Here is an 18,662-nt window from a genome sequence, read left to right as displayed (position 1 = left end):
CTTTCTCCACAGACAGTGCCCAGGATCAAGGAGATCCAAGCTCACCCTTCAATAGGGACTTTCAGGCTTACACTGGGCGTCAGGTTTCCCAGACAGAGGGTGCAGATGGGCCCCGGACCCGTTGTCCTGTCTATATCTATAGCTGTTCCCTGGAAGCTCTGAGGGAACAAATGGTTGGCATGCAGCCCCCTCAGGCACCTCGAGACCTCATCTTCCGGTAAGTACCCTTTACTTTGACCTGTGTCCTCCCAAACTGAGACTTGAGTGCACACTCATGATGGTCAGTGGCAGGAACTCAGCTTCTTAGTTGTGTCATGCTAGCTGTTTGGATGGCTTCCCTCAGCAAGGCAGCTGAACATACTATGGATGTTCCATGGGAATGTGGGTGGCTGATGAGTCTGTGGTACCACTTAGGGGATTTGGCTAAGCTGTTTTCCCTCCCATTCCTAGGACTCAGTTCCTGGACCACCCCTCTGCTTCTTCAGCCTGGATGGAGCCCAGGTATAAAGAGGCAGCAACCCACTGTGCCTTGTTGCAAGAGCATGCACAGCGGTGCTATGTCCGTGGTGAGTAGGAAGGCCTTGTGAGGGAGGAGTGGGACTCCAAGGGCAGAGATACAGGGATGTTGAGTGGCAATTTGAGAGACCCTAAGCTAACCCTGCTTATGGCCTGTTCCACTTCCCTTAGGGCTGTTTCGGAGCTTGCAGCAAGCACAGAATGTGACCTGCCAGGATTTGCTGACAGCAGTAGATGCCTGTGAGGAGCTACTACAAGAAGTAGACATCACCCCTTTTTTGCTTGCACTGTGTGGTCACACTTGGGGTTTGCCTCATTCACCCCCAAGTCCTGGTCCTCTCAGCCCAGGGCCCTTCAGCAGCAGCATCGAGGAGGGCCCAGAGCCTCGGGAACGAGCTATCTTAGCTTCTGAGTCCAGGTAGGATTGTTCTTGAATGATGTCAGGGGCAAGGGGACACACAGACCAAGTATCTATAAACAAAGACCTAGCCACACATGTAGTGGCACACGCCTGCAATCTCAGCTACCTGGGAGATGGGGGCAGGAGAATCATAAGTTCAAGGCGAGCCCAGGCAAAGTTAGCAGGACCCTATCAAAAACAGAATACAAACAAAAGGGCTTGGAGTATAGCTCAAGAGGTAGAGAACTTGCCTAGCATAGTGAGATCCTGGGTTCAATACCCAGTACTGGGGAAGGAAAAAAAAAAGCCTTCCAGTCCAGGAATGTGCACCAAGAAGTAGCAGTACTGGGTCACAAGCTTCTGCTTCCCAAGCAGTCTGCTTACTCCCATTTGGCTCTGGCGGCAGTTTCCCTTCCAGGCATTCCCCATTAATCTTCTGCTTTGGTGTGCTCTGATGAGCTGAGTCAGAGCTAGCAAGTTCCCAGTTGCCACTTGTTTTGAGGCCCTCTATAGAATATTAACAGTCTCTCCAACCAATCTGTGTGCATCATCAGACTCAAAACTTTGTATTTGCTCACTGCTGAGCCCCACCTTAGCACTTGACAGGTCTCTGCTGAAGGGAGGACTGGAGGCAAGGAGAAAAGGCAAGCAGGCAGACAGCTCTGTGTTAGCTCAGCAGTGTGTTGCCATTGAAGAAACAAGAACTACAGTGATGGAGATCCTGAGAACTCATAGGTCAGAATTGCAGCTCAAGGGCTTCGTCTTGAGCCCTGGAGCCCCCACTTCTCATGCCTCCCAAGTGAATGCATTTTCTTCTCAACAAACTTTGCTTTTCCACATGTCTTCTTCATTCACACTGAACAATACCACCCTCCACCCAGTGATGCAAGTCGGAAGACTTGGTTCACCCTTATTTTGTTCACAGAAATGTCCACCCTTGAGAAATAAGGAGGTTAGAGCCCAAATGGATGGGCCTCTGTCACCACTCAGGCAATTGGGCTGTGCTGATACCCTATAGACAGAGACAGGCATGTGCTGCTCCCCAGTTGGGAATCAGGCACCTCCAGCATTTGGTGGTCCTTAACAGTAGTATGCTCCCTCCCCATCTCCAACTACTCAGTATAGAGACGGAGGATCTAAGTGAGCCTGAGTTTCAGAACACCCGTGTCCCTGGCAATTCAGACCCTGGCCCGGAGATCTCTCTGACAGATGTCTGCCAGCTCAAAGGAGAGGCTCATGATGCCCTTCATGGCCTTATCCAGGTGGGAAGCTTGGGTGAGGGCAGAAGGGTAAAATCTTGCTCGTGCAGAGGGCAGTATTCTTCCCTGGGTTGAGGGTGTGCATGTGTCCTATTCTAGTGAAGGATTAGTGTCCTTCAAGGGGTGACTGACATAGCCTCCTTCTAAATCCCACAACAGGAGAAGTTCTTGGAGATCAGTCATCTCCACTTCCGCACAGTGCCCTCCAATCCCCACTACTTCTTCTATTGCCCTCCATCCAGTAGGCGAGAGGTGAGTGGATTTCTTTCTTCCCTCCCTTCTGCCTCCAGTGCACAACCCTACCATTTGTCCTGTGTGGATCTTCTTGAATCTTGGTTCCCTGAGACCTGAATGTGACTCTTGTCCTGCTTGGATCAACAGTCTCCTTTTTTACCCAGGATGAGGGACCCCGAGACACAGTAGACAGAAAAGTCAGTGACCTAGAGTTTTCAGAGGCTGAGCTCATAGGAGAAGAAGGTATGTGGGCAAGTGGGTCGAGATGGGAGGCTGCTTTAAGCAAAGCCCCAGGGGCCTCCACTGTCATCCTTACCTGTTGACCATGTGCCATGTACCACTAGGAGACACATCTGCCTGCTGTGTGGTCACTGAGAGTGACCCAGAACTGGAAGTGGAATACTGTGAGAGCCGTGAACCAGACCTGGGTCCTGCTGGGCTAGACTCCACCTCACTGTCAGATGCAGACACTGTCAATCCTGATGAAGACTCCTTCAGTATCTTAGGGGGCGACTCACCCACTGGGCCTGAGAGCCTCATGCATGACCTGCCACCCCTCTTCCTACATCTCACATGTTCTGTGCGGCTGCGTGGGCAGCACAGCTCAGTACCTGTGTGCAGTCTGCCCACCTGCCTGGGTGAGTTTGGGAGAGCCCAAGGGAAGGCCAGAGGTTACAATACAGCTTGCCTACCTGGGTAGTAGAAGAGAGCCTGAGAGTATAACTCCTTATTGCTTAGAACTTAGAACCTATGCTTTTCCCAGGGCCCCTAACAAACCATCTTTTCCCCCCTCCTCCCAGGCCAGGTTCTTTCTAGTCTGGAGGGACCCCCTATTGGAGGCCGAGTTCCACTGAGAGACCTCAGTATTACTCTGGACGTCTTTGTGCTGACCTTGCCTCTGGAGGTGGAGCTCCCCCCAGCCTCAGACCCTCAGCACCACCGGTTGGCAGCAAGCTTGCGGGGGTGGGGGGGAGGGAGTGGGGGGGCCCTTATGGGAATAGGGAGACCACTAAAGGAATCTAAGGGGACCTAGGAACTAAGGAAACCTTGAGGAGGCCAAGGGAGGATAGCAGCTCCTGACCTTTAACTTTTGTTCCAATTCTGTTTAGGTCAACATCTGAAAGCAGTGCTTCATTCCCACGGTCCCCAGGGCAACCATCATCTTTAAGGTCGGATGATGGCCTGGGGCCCCCACTGCCACCCCCAGAAGAAGAAAGGTATGTCTTTATCTTCCTCTCAGAGTTCCTCATTCCATTCAGTTTCATTTTCTGGAAATCAGTGTCTAAACCTTTCTTCCATTTAGGCATCCAGGACTGTCTAATTTGGCCACACCCCACAAATTGGCTATTGAGACTACCATGAATGAGGTGAGGGCCTTCTCTCCCCCAGTGTAAATGACAGTTCCTTGGTGCTATAACTGATACCCCTTCTGTCATGTGAGTAAGATAAGGTATCACTTTATTCTGAAATTGAAGCAAGGCCTCTCTAAGTCTAGAAGGCAGAGTATCTTTTGGGATTGAGGTGAAGCTCCAGTAAACAAAGGGTTGCTTTCTGACTACAGATACGCTGGTTATTAGAAGATGAGATGGTGGGGGCACTTCGAAGAGGGGGAATCCCCCAGAGCCCTGCCTTGCAGCGAGCAGCTGCCCACATCCATAGCTCTCCTGAACGCTCTACCTGCCTTCGCCAAACTCTTCCATTGAATTTTGTGTTTGGGCCAGAGCGCTCACTCACACAATTCAAGGAGGTAAGTTGCCCTCAGAACACTCCTTGGTCCCCTTGGGGCCCATTCTTTCCTGCACCCCACGCATTGGACTGGAAAGTCCTCTCTTAGTTTGAGTCCATAGAATTGTCCTTCCTATCGACTTTCTTACCAAATTGTCTGCTCCTCGCCCCAATGCCTGACACCCCAATTCAGTGGAAAGAAACCCAGTTCCAGCCTTGTCACTGAGCCTGTTGAACCTTGACAAAGTCACTGAACCTTTTCTTACCTCATCAGTGGGGATGTTGGCATCTGCTTCACCACATAGTTGGGAATATCTAATGAGGAAGTGTAAGGCGTGTGTATCAGGAAGGCTGCTCTTGGCTAAACTATGACCTTGGTTCCCACTCTCTAGGAGTTCCGCCGCCTCCACCTCCCTGATCATGTTCTCCTTGAGGACCCTGAAAGTGGCTTCTTCTTTGTGGCAGCTGGCCAACAGCCAAGTGGGCCCCAGGGGGAGCCCCCTTCAGCAACCTGGGCATGGCACAGACATGAGGACCATGCCAAAGACATCGAAGGGGAGGTAAATCTGACCTGAGGACAAAGTAGGGGTGGCATTAGGTATGTGGGGCTATAACCTCAGTCATGATTTCTTCTCCTCAGGCCTTAACAACTAGCCCCCAAGACCCTGGCTCCCCAGAGGATTCTGAGGACATCCCTATCATCAGCCTGCCCAGCCTGCCACAGGGAGGTAAGAGGACTTGGGCAGCAAAGTCTGGGGGACTTATAGCTATCTGGCCCAGCTTTTATTTCTGGAGGGTGACCATAGGAAGGATACACAAAAGCTCTAGGCATTCCCTTTCTCTATCCAGGGAGTCAGCCTGGGCCCAGCCGGGGAGTAAGTCTCATGTCTAGTCAAGGCAGTGTGGATTCAGACCATCTAGGTAAGCTGGGCAAGTGGGCTTAGGGCTGCCCAGGGAAAGTTCTGGGCAAAGACATCAGAAGGGACTCATTTGAAGACCATATCAAGCCTGATACACTTGGAGGCTCAGGTGAGTCAGGCTCAGGTAAGGATGGGGTTAAACTTCAGCACATTTGACAACAGGTTACGATGGTGGTAGCAGTGGCTCAGATAGCGAGGGTCCTGATGAGACCCTTGGTGAGAAGGCCCCCTTCACATTGCGGACTCCATCTGGGCCGGCACCTCCACAGCCTCCCTCAAGCCTCCCTGGGCCTTGCCTGCCTGACTTCTGGCTCATTGTCCGGGTACTACAGGATCGTGTGGAAGTTTATGCACATGCACGGTAGGTAGAAGCCAGGGCCTGCATCCTGCCAGTGATTTAACCTCCGTCCCCTGTTTGCAATACCTCTCTCTAGTCTTATTAAAAGTAACACTTGGGACTGGGCACCATTGCTCATGCCTTTAAATACCAGCTATACAGGAGATATAAATAGGAGGATAGTGGTCCAGGACACCCAAAGCAAAAATTTGAGACCCTGTTCAAAAAAGTAACTAAAGCATTGCTGGTGGAGTGGCTAAAGTGGCTAGAGCACCTGCCTAGCAAGTGTGAGGCCCTGAGTTCAAACCCCAGTACTGCAAAAAAAAACCACAAACCTAAAGCCGAAAGGGCTGGGAGTGTGGCCCAAATGGTAGAGTACTTGCAAGCACAAGGCCCTGACTTGTGCAAGTCCTAGTACTGCGCCCCACCCCCCACCCAAAAAGTAGCCAGGCACTGGTGGCTCACACCTACTGGGGAGGCAAAGATCAGGAGAATCACAGTTTGAAGCCAGCCCAGGCAAATAGTTCACAAGACCCTATCTCGAAAAAACCCATCACAAAAAAGGTCTGGTGGAGTGACTCATGGTGTAAGCCCTGAGCTCAAGCCCCAGCACTGCAAAAAAAAAGGTAAGAATATCTACACTTCGGAGGAGCTTCAAAGGTTGATAATAATGAATAATAGCTAATATTTAGCAAGTGCTTACAATATGCAGGCACTCTTCTAGCATTCTGTATGGATCAGCTCCTCTAATCTGTATAACAATCCTAAATAGTATTACCCTAATAGTATGGATGAAGAAACTCAGCACAGAGGGGTTAATATTTGTCCACGGTTACAGTAAGTGGTGAGACAGGATTCAAAGCTAGGCATCTGCTTAAATGCTCTCTGGTCTTGGGGGATTGTGGGGGAGAAAGACAAGACTATTCTGATCAAGGTTTAAGAATAAATAGATGATGGAAGCCACAATTGGTGCCACATGGGAGCTGGCAAGGCAAGCATGGAGCCGAAGCTTCTAGAACTGCTCTTAAGAATTCCATTTTTGCCCTTGTCCTATCAAGCTTACTTCCCTTTGTCCAGTCCTTCTTTTTTATGATTTCTCTGGGCCCCAACTCCATGGCCTGTTTTCTCCATTCATGACACTTAAATTTTTTCCACACTGTAGTTCTGTGTGAACTTCCTTTCTTCCTTCGTTCCCTCCTTCTTTCATTCCCTCCTTCCTTCATTCCTTCCTTCCTTCCTTCCTTCCTTCCTTCCTTCCTTCCTAGGAGCCTGATTCGGGAAGATGGGGGTCCCGGCACTGAATGTCGTCATTTGCAGCAGCTCCTGGTGAGGCGAGTTGGGGAGATCTGCAGGGAGGTCAACCAGGTAAGAGTAGCCAGAGCCATAGCTCTCTGGGCACTGAGATACAGAACAGATGAAGGAGTTTTACAAACTTGATTTTTAAATGCTGCGGTCCATGTCAAACTCAAAAATAACCATGGGCTGTTTTCTTTGATTACCCCAGTTACTACCTATAAACTGGGAACTCTCCAACCTACCCCCGGTAATAGGGGGTTACCCTCTCATTCCCTGCCAATGACTCCGAAATAGTCCCTGTCCTTGCACCAAACTAACATTAGAGATTTACTGTGAACCAGACAGGAAAACCCTGATTCTGTAGAGCTTATGTAAAGCAGGGGAGATAGACATTGAACAACTAAAGTACAGGAATTATTTCAGTGACAACTGTGAAGAAGTCTCAGAGGAAAAGCAGAGACTGCTATGAAAACACATAACACGTAGTTGATCGTCCAAAGTATCGAGGAAGGTTTCTTGGAAGAAGTGATTTTTTAGGTTGGGAATTGAAGAATGATGACCAGATTCTGGCAAAGAATAGGGACAAGTACACCTCACTGGCTTTGCTTTCAGAGCCCTCAGCTTTGTTTTTTTTTTTTTTTATTTAGAGAATACTTTATTAGTTTCTGTAATCAAACCCACGTAGATAAGACCTTACATATTTAATACAGTGCGTTACCCCTGTACAAATGGAAAAAAAAATTAAGTTTAACGTTTCTAGACCAATATGGCTATTAATTTCTGTACAATGCCAACTCAACACAGTAAACTGGGATACTTTTTTCCAAAGTTGACAGCACAGCTAAAGTTTCCAAAAATTCAAATTATATATATATGTATATATATATATATATATATATATATATATATTTATATAAAAAGACCAATAATAGCAGTATGTTATGCATCAATAGCAGCAACAGCTTTTCCAGGTTCTGCAGTCATCTGAACAAAATTATAGAGACATCTAGCACACTCCATTAAAACAACAAAAAAACCAAAACAACAACAAAAAAAGTGAAAAAGTAAAAAAAACAAAACCCCAGAAAACAGCAATTTTCTGTTACTGTTGTGGTACCTGGCACCATTTTTTTTATTAGCTTCTCAATCATCATTTAGAAAGAAAACATTCTAGAGTAACATCATTAAAAACAGCTCTGATAAAGCACAGTCACTACTACGTATCATAAAGCAGGTGCAAGATACTTTACATTCACAGAGGTACTATACAGTACTGTCCTACATCTATAATACTAGAGGATACAATTAAAAAGGCATTATTTGAGACTTGATTCTACTTTTCCAGCAGAGAGCCCTCAGCTTTGTTATGGTGGGAGACCATCTCTGATTACTAATGTTCTGATTGCCTATGTCCATTTTTGTTGGTGGTGGGGTGCTTTTTGTCATTGTTTTGTTTTTGAGATAGAGTCTTGTTATGTAGCCCAGGTTGGCCTGGAACTCACTGTGTAGCCCAGGCTGGGCTTCTGATGTCCTTTTTGATCAGTGATTACTAATGTTGTTTTTTACCTTGGACCCGCATTAATAGTGGGCATTTTCTCTGGCCTTTAATCACCCCTGTCTACCACCCACTTATGAGAAGGTATTTCAGTTTTCTAACCCCTTGCTTCTTTTGTCAGCGACTGCTTCTTCAGGACCTTCATGACAGTCACGTGTGTAACTCCCTTCTGGTGGCTGAGAGTGAGGAAGATCTGTGGCGCAGCGAGACCCCCTTCCACTCCCGTCAGCGAGCACTGCTGCCCAGTGATGGTATGATCCCAACTTGTAGCTTTCCTCACAAGTCAGTGCTGCTGCCGATTCTTTTATTCAGTCCTTGGGTGAGAAGCAAGAGTAGGCTAGGAAAGGATTCTTAGATCTGGCTGCTTCTAGATCATCAGTGACTCATGAATGCAGTTTCAGCGGAAAGATGGAATAGAAACCAGTTGAAATGGAAAAGTGAAGAGAGACAGGTGGAGAAATAACTGCTCTTTCAAGTAGGTTGGGAGAGAAAATAGACTAACTGAGGGAAGATAGGGGCAAGGGAAGAACTTCTCTATGTTCCATAGGGAAAGAGGTCATAAGGAGGGAAGAGGTTGAAGAATATAAGAGAGAAGAGATGATTATCTGCAGACTATGATCTGGCTTCCTAAGGGCATCCCTCCACTGGCCTTTCTTGTTACCCAAAATCTTCATCTTTCCCTAGCATGGGAATAGACAGGTACAAGGCATCTGAGGGAGTGAGAACAAGCCTGCCACTTCCCAGGTGAGAGAAGACCAGAGGAGAGGAGACTGAGCAGGATTAGACTTCGATTGACTGTTCCTCCAGACAGTCAGGCACAGGGCTTCTTTCAGATTCCTGGGATTCCTGGTCATGATAAGGAAACATGTCAATCTCCTGGAGGTAGTAACTGAAATCTCAGCACTTCTGCTCCCTTCTCTTACTCCTGATTACCTCCCATCCAAGTCCAAGGAGAAACACCAAATATGTCCATCTTTTGCAGTTCTCCCTTCTGGTTTAAAAGTAAAATCAGGCCACTCCTTATTTTTAACATTCTCAAACCTTTCTGCCAATGCTGGGAGAGTGCATTGATCACATCCTGGGATGTTCTCCATATTAAAGCGTAGACTCCTGTGGTTTTGAAGGAAATTTCTGCAAATTGAGAATGAGCCAGGACAAGAAAGCAGTTTCACCTTAGGGTGACTCCCAGAAGCCTGGGGGTGTAAGACCAATCAGAACCCAGGCACAGCCCTACCTCATTTTTGTCTCCATGTTTTTTCCCTGAAACCCTTAGCAACATCATTCTGTGCCAGAGTTTCTATGCAGAAACTCTGCATCCTCCTGAGTATCCTATACATTGCTGACACCTGGCAGCAGTATTTCTGGGAAACCAGACTGCTACTTCTACCTACTGGAAGATTCCTCATCCACCTAGAAACTTGACAAGAATCAAACAAGGCATTGGACTCTGGTCATGGCTCTTGAGTACTGTCATACCACCCTTTGGATATCTGTCCTCCAAAGCACAGAATGTAGTTTTCCCCCACTCTGCAGCTGGTGTGCATAAGCATCACTTTTTGTTTTAATGAGGCTACTATTGCATCTCCCTATGAGGATAGTGGCTTATAGGACCACTGACATATGTTATGACAGGGCTAGAACCCCTTTCCCTTGACTTCTGTATTGCCTCATGCTTTGCTTTTCTTTACACTTCTTGTTAGCTGCTTCTTGAGTCTCCTGGTGATGGTCCTGAAAGCTTCTGTTCTATGACCTGGCTTCCTAAGGGTGTGCTCATCTTCCTGCACTCTCCCAAAGTACACAGACAACCTTGTTAATGAAAATACTTATCTTTCCCCACCATAGGAATAGAATTGGGGGGTGAGGACAAGTGGCCAGTTCCCAGTGAGCAGTCTAGAGGGCAAGAGTTGGGCATTCTGTTCCTAATCCATGCCCTCCCTCCTTCCAGATTATGCTGCTGATGAGAGCTGTACACCCCGAGGGTATTTAGCAGCCACAATGCAGTTTGTCCCTGGCCATTTCTCCTGTGACGTTGTATGGGGAACTGTGATCCGAGTCCATTCACGTCTCAAGATGGGGCCCAGCATGGGTGTCTCTCGGGGTATGTGATTTGGCACGAAAGGGCAGGTGGAGGGTAAAGCATCTGGGGAAGAGAGTTTCCTGAGCCCATGTTACTCTCCCAGCAATCCAGGCCCTACGTTCTGTGCTTAATGCCTTCTCTGTGGTGAACCGGAAGAATATGTTTGTTTACCAGGAACGAGCAACAAAGGCTGTTTATTACCTTCGGTATGTGGGCCCTGAAAAGATGGGTTAAAAGTCAGGGATGGCATGGGAGAAGACATGTCCAAAGACCTTGTTACTCTTTCCCAGGCTCCTGGAGACATCCTGTAGTGACCGGCCGTGGGAAGCGGATACTCTACCCCCTTCCCTAGCTCTATCCCGGAGCCAAGAACCCATTTACTCTGAGGAAGCCTCGGCACGTATTGCTCCTACTCTCCATTGCCTCTGTGCTCCCCTCAAACTTTGCTCCCTAAAGTTAGACTCTGACAATATTTGTCCTTGTAGGGTCCTCGTTCTCCCTTGGACATGGCTTCCAGCCGCAGTTCAGATGCTGCTCGCCCCGTGGGCCAAGTAGACAGACATATCCAGCTGCTGGTGCATGGTGTAGGGCAGGCAGGTAAAGATTATGAGAGGTCAGGAAGTGACCCATGAGGTTCCAGAATCCTCTGGGACTTCTCTCAGAGCCTCCTCCTCTTCTTACTCTACCCTAGACCCCTTCCCTCCAGTTCTGACTATGCTCTGGACTCTGCTTGAGCAGGAGCTGGGTGGGAGAAGACAGACTCCAATGATGACATTTAGGGGAATGGACTCACAGCTGATTGAGATGCAGCTTGGGAAAATGAGCCAGGTGACCAGGGGGTAGATGGTGGCTGCACTGGTCTGAGACTGGGACAGACTAGAGTGAAGATGATGGGTTTTTGGACTATGTTTAACCTATGGTGTCCAGGTAATATGTACCTACCTGGTCTCAGGCTCAGACTGTTACATACCTTCTTTTAAAACTTGTGACCCACCTGTGAGCTTGGTGCTATTTTAATTCCCATCTTTTGGATGAGAGCTCTGAGGCTTTCAGGTAACTCATATGTCCACAGTCACAGTAAATAGCTTGGAAAAACTAGAAACTAGTGCTGGTTTCCTCCTCAGCTAGCATGCCTAACTACCTTCAGTATGAGGGATTGTTGGAGTTTGGGGTTTAAGGGCTAGTATAGGGATAGCTGGATCCTTTACCAGTATCCCTATCTTCCTGCAATGACTTTGTCAAGGTCCTGAGATCACAGATGAGCTAGTACGGGTTCTGCGTCGGCGCCTGGATGAGGCCACACTGGACGTTATCACAGTCATGCTGGTTAGGAACTGCAAGCTGACACCAGCTGATGTGGAGGTCAGCATCCTCCCAGACTCCAGCATTCTTCCCAGGCTCAGCCACAGATCCCAGAGCAGTCTAGGCTAGAGACTGTGCATTCAGCTCTGACTCACCCTTCCCACTCTGCAGTTCATCCAGCCGCCTGGAAGTCTCCCCTCAGAGATTCTGCATCTGGCCCTGCCCTACTCCTGCAGGCCCTGGCTTCCTGCTCTGGCCTGGTACCTTCGGCAGAACCTGCTCATCTTCCTGCACTCTCCCAAGTATACAGACAGTAACAGCCGGAACCATTTCCAAGTGAGATTGCCCTCACCTCTCTCCTCAGTCTTGTGTACCCCTATATACCCTGACTGCAACTGTTTTCTAGATACCCCAATTCATGCCTTCACCCATGGGCCCATAATCATCCAGCCCTCCAGACATCTTTATCTGCCTATCTTCCTGAGTTCCTATGTGCACCTGTACCCTGCTCCCCAATGTAGATACCCACCTTAGTGTTCCATGGCTATTCTCTCCCCAGCATCCACTCCCACCACAGGGTGGCCTTCCTGACTTGGACATCTACTTGTATAACAAGCCTGGTGGACAAGGCACTGGGGGCAAAGGTACAGTGCAGGGCATGGGCCTGTGGTACTACCAGGTATGGGAAAGGGTTTTCTCTTGTGTCTGACAGGACCTTTGTCAGCCTTACAGCTGAAGGGGGTTTGAGGAGGGGAAATTTTCAAGTGTTAGATCTAAACCTTGCTATGGATTTCTACCCAGGAGTCGCCTGTATCACTCTAGCCTTTGTGGATGAAGCAGGGGCCCCTATCTCACTAGCATTGTGGCCCCCCTCTTCTCCGGGGTCCCCAGATGCACTGCGAGAAGAGGAATTTGAGCAACTGACTCAGGTCATCCGCTGCCCAGTTGTTCTGGACAGTTCTTCAGGTGGGAGAAGCTTGACCAAAGTATGGGGTAGTCAGTCAATGCTGTAGGAAGCAAGGTGATGAGTAGGGTGGGATCTAGGGATACCCTCAAGTGACCATCATTTTTTCCTTCAGCTCAGAATGGAGCCCCACGGCTTCGACTGGACGTGTGGGAAAAGGGGAACATTAGCATTGTGCAGCTGGAGGAGAAGCTCCGGGGAGCAGCTCGCCAGGCCCTGGCTGATGCCATCATGGAGCTGCAGCTGCTGCCAGCTTCACTGTGTACAGAGAATACACCCCCAGGTATGCAGGTTAAGATTCCTCCTCCCCTTCCCCCCAGGTCCAGAGAATGTCACAAATCCAGGCAGGAAATTGTGCAGGTGAGGGTACAAAAGTGGGGTGCATTAGAAATACGAATTCACAGTTACTCATCACCTTTTCTGTGCATCATCAAGGTGAAGCACTGGCAAAAGTGTACACATGCAGCTGGCCACCACCTGGGGAGGGAGATTGCCTCAGGATCTTACCTCACAAACACATGCACCCATACACTATCAGCTGCCTACACTCACTAACAGGTAGAGTGGGTGGCAGGGCATTCTCACTCCAGTCTTGGGGCTTACTTGTCTAGAGTGAGGATTTATGATCTGTGATGGGAGTCTGTAATGTCTAGTGTCCTCAGGAAGTCTCAGAAGTGGATCATTGGAAACCAAGAGCCCTTTAGGCCAAGTCAGCACCTTTCCTCCTACCCCTGTCCCTGGAGAACCTATGACTCCACCCAGCAAAGCTGGCCGGCGTAGCTTCTGGGATATGCTGGTAAGGGAAGAAGTGGTAAAGTTAGTGCCCTACTTTGTAGCCTGCCTCCTAGTTCCTCCTATTCCCATCCCCAACCCCAGACCTCCTTTGTGATAAAACTGCTCTGTCCTTTGGACAGATGTTCACAGAACATGGCAGGTTCTCACAGATACAGAGAGCCCCAACTTGCTAAATGCTTTCAATTCCATTTTTTCTTGTTGGATCTTCTAACAGCCTGCAAGATTAAGTAGAGCTTTTACCTTGAGAAAGATGAGGCGCAAGAAAGTTAAGTAACATGCTCAGGACTGCTTAGTCAGCCTCCAGGAAAGCCAGGGCCTAAACCCAGGCCTCCATACCCTCCTGGGTCATCACCGTGCCTCCATCCTCACCCCTTTCTTCTTTCTAATAACCCTTCTTCATTCCCTACATTGCCCCCAGAGTAAAATAGAAGGCGGAGATTTGGGTTCCCCAAAAACAACAGATGACATTGTTCTGGATCGGCCAGAAGACACTCGGGGTCGGAGGCGTCATAAAACTGAGAATGTTCGGACTCCAGGTGGAACTGAGCGAGCACCAGGTCCAGATTCTGGAACACAGAGACAAAGGTATGCGTGTGCTGTGATGTAGTATCATGGGAGAGTACAGGTGTAAAATCACAGATGGGTGTTTGGTTTGTATAAATATACATGTGTTGTGTATGGTGTGGAAGTTCTTCCTCTTGCTCTGTCTTTAGACGCCGGACAACACAACTAGAGGAGGGTGAGGTGGGGACATTACACCCTGTGTTTGCTCGTGTCATTCAACACTGGATGGGGTTTATGTTTCAAATTGGTAAGACCCCAACCCATCTCCCAGCCCTCAACCCTCTTGTCTGGTGTCCATCCTGCAGTTCTACAGTGACTTCTCTGCCCTCCAGGTTGTGCCTCAGTGTCCAGAAGCTCCACCCACATGGTGTCCCGGTTCCTTCTTCCATCCGTCTTGTCTGAGTTCACCACTCTAGTCACCTCAATGGCTGGAGACACCAGTGTCCGTATCTTTGAGCAGCATTTGTGAGTTTGGAATCTCATGGAATTGGAGGGAAATTCCCCAGACGTCCTAAAAACTGGGAACTTAGGAAGCCAAACCCACGGAGGCTGAGCTAGGAGAGGTGGGAGCTAGGCCCAGGGAGGCTAAACTAGAGAATGGGGTCAGGGATGGTTTCCTTTTTGTCTGCCCCTTCCTCCCAATAGGAGTTCAGAGCCAGAAATCTTCAGTCCTTGTTCCCCTGGACAGCTGGGCCTAGCTCCCCGCCCAGCAGCTGAGCGACATCTGCTGCTTCTGGGAAGGAACTTCGTGCAGTGGAGGAGACCAACCCAGCAGGGTGAGAGTGTAGCCAAGGGGAGGGTGGGCTTGAGTGACTGATGACTGGTATCTAATCCTGCCATGGGGGGAGACCTCCATTGTGCCCTTTCCCACCCCATAGCTGCCAAAGCTGTGCAGCGCTTCGAGTCAGGAGGTGATGGGAGCTCGGGGCGAAATGCTCCTCGGCAGAGGTTCTTGCTGCTAGAGATTGTGGACAAGAAGGTAAATGTGGAGTTAGAAATTGGGAGGGAGGAGGGGTTCTGTGATCTCACTGACCCTGACCTCTGACCTACAGCTTCAGCTGCTGACCTACAACTGGGCTCCAGACCTGGGGGCAACATTAGGAAGAGCGCTGGTTCGCCTTGTGCAGTGGCAGAATGCACGGGCACATCTTATCTTCTGCCTGCTCAGCCAGAAGCTTGGGCTTTTCCATCATTATGGCCAGTTGGACTTTCCCATGCAAGATGAAAAGGTGCCTGCTGCCTTTTTCCCTCCTCTAGTTCTGGCCATTCAGGGGTCAGTTAAAGGAAGCATGGGATAGGGGACAGAATTGAGAGCCAAGGCAAAAGAGAGGGAGTTGGAAAGGAAACCCTTAGAGGGGAGAGAGGGTCCAAGGACAAAGGCCATGAACCCACATGATTCTCCATTTATCTCAGGAACCAAATCCATTCCTGATGCCGACCATGGAAGTAGAGACCCTCATCCGGAGTGCAAGCCCCCCACTGAGCCGGGAGCAGGGCCGGCTGAGTGGGTCCTCTCGTGGTGGGGGTCCCCTTCCCTTGGACACATTCCCCTTTGATGAGGCCCTGAGGGACATCACAGCTGCCCGCCCCAGCTCCACAGTTGGTCCTATACCCAGACCTCCTGATCCTGTAACATACCATGGTCAGCAGTTCTTGGAGATCAAGATGACAGAACGCAGAGGTGAAGGTCCTGAGCCTGCATTGGGCAGGGGAAATCTGTAGGCTGTGGAAGAGGAGGGATGGCTCCTGGGGCTACTACTAATGCTTCCCACCCCCAGAGCTGGAGCGCCAGATGAAGATGGAGAACCTATTTGTAACGTGGCAGCAGCGTTCTGCCCCAGCCAGCATGCCCATCAGTGTGAGTGACCCCAGTGTGACCCCAGCCTACATCTTCCATGAAGATCCTGTGACCTTTCCCTGACCACAGCTCCAGTGTTTACTGCCTCATGTCACCAGGCTGGGGAGCTGGAGACCCTGAAGCAGTCATCCCGCCTGGTCCATTACTGTGCAACAGCCCTGCTCTTTGATCCAGCTGCCTGGCTGCATGGACCCCCAGAAACCTCTGGGCCCCCTGAGGGGCAGGTGAGACACAAGACTCCAAGATTTCTCTTCTGAGATCTGTTTACCCCCATGGTGCCCTCCATTCCTCCACCCTTAGGGGTCTGACAGTGAGTAGAGCCTTAATTTCCATTCTCACAGCGGCGCCATCGCCCAGAGTCAGGGTCTGGGAGCCGAGAGACCCCCATGAGCTGCGAATCCTTGGATATACCTCCATCAGGAGCCCGTGAAGAGCCATGGCTGAAGGAGCTGAGTTTGGTCTTCCTACAGCAATATGTGCAGTATCTGCAGAGCATAGGCTTTGTGCTGGTACCACTGCGACCCCCCTCACCCTCCCGCAGGTGAGCCTACCCCTCCTTCCCTACTCTCTTCTCCACTGTGGGTGAAGCCCATGGCCCTTCCTGTCTTCATGTTGGTTACATTTTGACAGTATGCATGTTCATCCCACCCCACTAGGCCGATGCACATATCTAAGGATCTTGGACACTTTGATGCAGCCCTCATGCGTGTACTACAAACTTCATATGGTTTGTGGAACTCATGAGCACATTCATACACAGAACTGTGTCCATTCTCTCAGAGCTTGTGTCTACCCATACCTTGTGTTTACATGCCTATATGTGTATATCCACACATATGAATCTTGTACATGCTCCTAAGTTTTTGGATTTGGGTCTTACCAGTTCCTGTCTTGACTAACCCACTAGCCTCTCCTGAGATTGGATATGGTGTGTCACCTATGATTAAATGGCTTTTCTCTTCATGGCTTTCTTTGTTGTGTGTATTCCCTGGCCAGTAAGTGACTGGTCTGAGTTTTAGGAAGGAAGCACCCCTCTGTCACCACCTTCCATCTCCCCTGAGTTCGTGGCAACTCTGCAGCTACCTTTCCTGTCCTGTGCCAGACTACAAAGTCCTGTTTTTGAGGCCCTTGTTCTATATTCCTCTAGGCATCTGGGCCTCCAGTCTTAGGTTCTTAGCCCCTTACTAATAGCTGTGTAGGAAAAAACAATCTGCTCACATTACACACAGTTACTTCTGTGTCTTCAAATTTGTCAGTTTACTGAGACATTTTCTTGCCCTTCTATTTTCAGTTAGATACTTTTTTAAATGTAAAATGTACTTTTTCCTTCCCAAGACACCACCTTGGTCCAGAAAGCCAATTCTATGTCCCCGGCATTTTACTAACCAGCTCTCTGTTATCCAGGCTTCCCTCACTTTTTCCAGCATTACATAGAGAAGGCATGAATGTATCTCTTGGGATCTTCCCCGACCCCTATTTCTCAGTGGCCAGGTGACCCCTCCACAATCCCCTGAGAAGGAGCTGCTCAGCTTGTTACCCCAGACACCCAATGCCCAGTTGTCATAGCTTCTCTAAAAAAGAAGTTGTAATTTGTACCTTCTACTCAGTTATATTCTTCCCTAAAATCCTTTTTACTCTTTTTTGGCAGTACTGGGATTTGAACTCAGGGCCTCACTGTTGCTAGGCAGGTGCTCTACCACTTGAGCCATACTCTAACCTGCAAATCCTTCCATCTGTGGACCTGTTTCCTCCCATGCAAAATAGTTCCACATAAAATGGTCTGATAGCCACAATCCTGCACCTCCCTGCCCTGCCTTGTTCTCTCATCTCTCCCTTTTGTACAGCACCAGCCGGCTGCGGGCCATGGCTATTCTTGGAACAGAAGGTCGAGGCTCCTTCTCCTGCCCTAAAACCAAGACTGAGGGGAGCCCCAAGGTAATTGATTATCATATCATGGTGATGTCAGCAATTCCCTAGATACCAGTCACTGACCCTGAATTACTTCCCCATGCCTGAGAACAGTGATACTGAGGTCACTGATGCCAGACTGACACCATTTTTAAAGTCAGGAACCTAAGGGATTTCCACCCTGCTGGCTCAAGACTGGTAAGCCCCCAACACTTGCCCCTTTTTGTCTTTCTTTAGAGCACTGGTTCTCTAGTTACTACATACCACCTGCAGCGGGCACTGCCCGGAGGCATCATCCTCATGGAGCTGACTTTCCAGGTGAGCAGGGGGGGCATTCAGTAGAAAGATCTAGACCAACCTGTCTCTGACCCTCCTGACCTCATCTCACCCTCCCTCCAGGGCTGCTACTTCTGTGTCAAACAGTTTGCACTGGAATGTTCTCGAATCCCAATGGGGCAGGCTGTCAACTCTCAGGTATGTGATGGGCAATAAGAATAATGCAGCAGGCAGTATAGCCCAGTGACTGACCTGGTATTCTGGCCTGGCCAGGTCAGTGGGCATTCCACATTCTGGTGTTATGACTGGGCCACCTCCCACTCTGACCCTGGGTACTCCAAAGCTGCATTCAGCTGAAGAACCAAGGCAGAAGGCAGGTCAGCACAGTGACTGGTCTAGTCCTGTGATCACTCTGGCACTGATAGTAGCTGGCACAGTGGTCATCCATAACATGGATAGCTAGATAGTGAGGACATTTGAGTACAGTGGGTGGTGTGATATGTTTATATCAGTGTCATGAGCAGTCTAGCCTAATCTACAGAGGAACAGCCTGTCAATACAGTCACTCACCCACACAGTGGACCCTGGCACTTAGTTATTATTATTTATGTCCCTGTCGGTCTGCCTTAAGGCAGGGCCTTGGTACCCCAAGAGGGGTACTAGACACTCAGAAGTG

General features: G+C 49.3%; 1 protein-coding gene across 9 annotated transcripts in view; it reads left to right on the top strand.

Moving 5' to 3' along the window:
• Szt2 (SZT2 subunit of KICSTOR complex) overlaps nt 1–18,662 on the top strand; it is a 50,999-nt gene that overhangs the window by 25,444 nt on the left and 6,893 nt on the right. For 4 of the 9 annotated variants that reach the window (XM_074080378.1, XM_074080383.1, XM_074080377.1 and 1 more), the window contains 40 exons: nt 13–217; nt 451–566; nt 688–934; nt 2,037–2,178; nt 2,335–2,427; nt 2,574–2,652; nt 2,754–3,047; nt 3,210–3,351; nt 3,519–3,626; nt 3,713–3,776; nt 3,971–4,156; nt 4,527–4,694; nt 4,775–4,862; nt 4,963–5,055; nt 5,217–5,415; nt 6,657–6,756; nt 8,364–8,493; nt 10,188–10,340; nt 10,423–10,525; nt 10,610–10,715; nt 10,805–10,916; nt 11,563–11,681; nt 11,793–11,957; nt 12,181–12,265; nt 12,423–12,587; nt 12,701–12,868; nt 13,239–13,381; nt 13,799–13,965; nt 14,094–14,191; nt 14,277–14,409; nt 14,590–14,720; nt 14,823–14,923; nt 14,997–15,173; nt 15,358–15,631; nt 15,723–15,802; nt 15,901–16,026; nt 16,144–16,343; nt 17,647–17,737; nt 17,948–18,028; nt 18,110–18,184. In XM_074080378.1, coding sequence (XP_073936479.1) covers nt 13–217; nt 451–566; nt 688–934; nt 2,037–2,178; nt 2,335–2,427; nt 2,574–2,652; nt 2,754–3,047; nt 3,210–3,351; nt 3,519–3,626; nt 3,713–3,776; nt 3,971–4,156; nt 4,527–4,694; nt 4,775–4,862; nt 4,963–5,055; nt 5,217–5,415; nt 6,657–6,756; nt 8,364–8,493; nt 10,188–10,340; nt 10,423–10,525; nt 10,610–10,715; nt 10,805–10,916; nt 11,563–11,681; nt 11,793–11,957; nt 12,181–12,265; nt 12,423–12,587; nt 12,701–12,868; nt 13,239–13,381; nt 13,799–13,965; nt 14,094–14,191; nt 14,277–14,409; nt 14,590–14,720; nt 14,823–14,923; nt 14,997–15,173; nt 15,358–15,631; nt 15,723–15,802; nt 15,901–16,026; nt 16,144–16,343; nt 17,647–17,737; nt 17,948–18,028; nt 18,110–18,184 — 5,507 coding nt within the window. The remainder of the gene's footprint in view (nt 1–12; nt 218–450; nt 567–687; nt 935–2,036; nt 2,179–2,334; nt 2,428–2,573; nt 2,653–2,753; nt 3,048–3,209; nt 3,352–3,518; nt 3,627–3,712; nt 3,777–3,970; nt 4,157–4,526; nt 4,695–4,774; nt 4,863–4,962; nt 5,056–5,216; nt 5,416–6,656; nt 6,757–8,363; nt 8,494–10,187; nt 10,341–10,422; nt 10,526–10,609; nt 10,716–10,804; nt 10,917–11,562; nt 11,682–11,792; nt 11,958–12,180; nt 12,266–12,422; nt 12,588–12,700; nt 12,869–13,238; nt 13,382–13,798; nt 13,966–14,093; nt 14,192–14,276; nt 14,410–14,589; nt 14,721–14,822; nt 14,924–14,996; nt 15,174–15,357; nt 15,632–15,722; nt 15,803–15,900; nt 16,027–16,143; nt 16,344–17,646; nt 17,738–17,947; nt 18,029–18,109; nt 18,185–18,662) is intronic. The other 5 variants (XM_074080384.1, XM_074080379.1, XM_020175718.2 and 2 more) reach the window with 4 other exon arrangements.

Source organism: Castor canadensis, chromosome 7 (genome assembly GCF_047511655.1).
Source record: "Castor canadensis chromosome 7, mCasCan1.hap1v2, whole genome shotgun sequence".
In the NCBI taxonomy this organism is placed as follows: Eukaryota; Metazoa; Chordata; class Mammalia; order Rodentia; family Castoridae; genus Castor; species Castor canadensis.
This window is presented reverse-complemented; position numbering and strand designations above follow the sequence as displayed.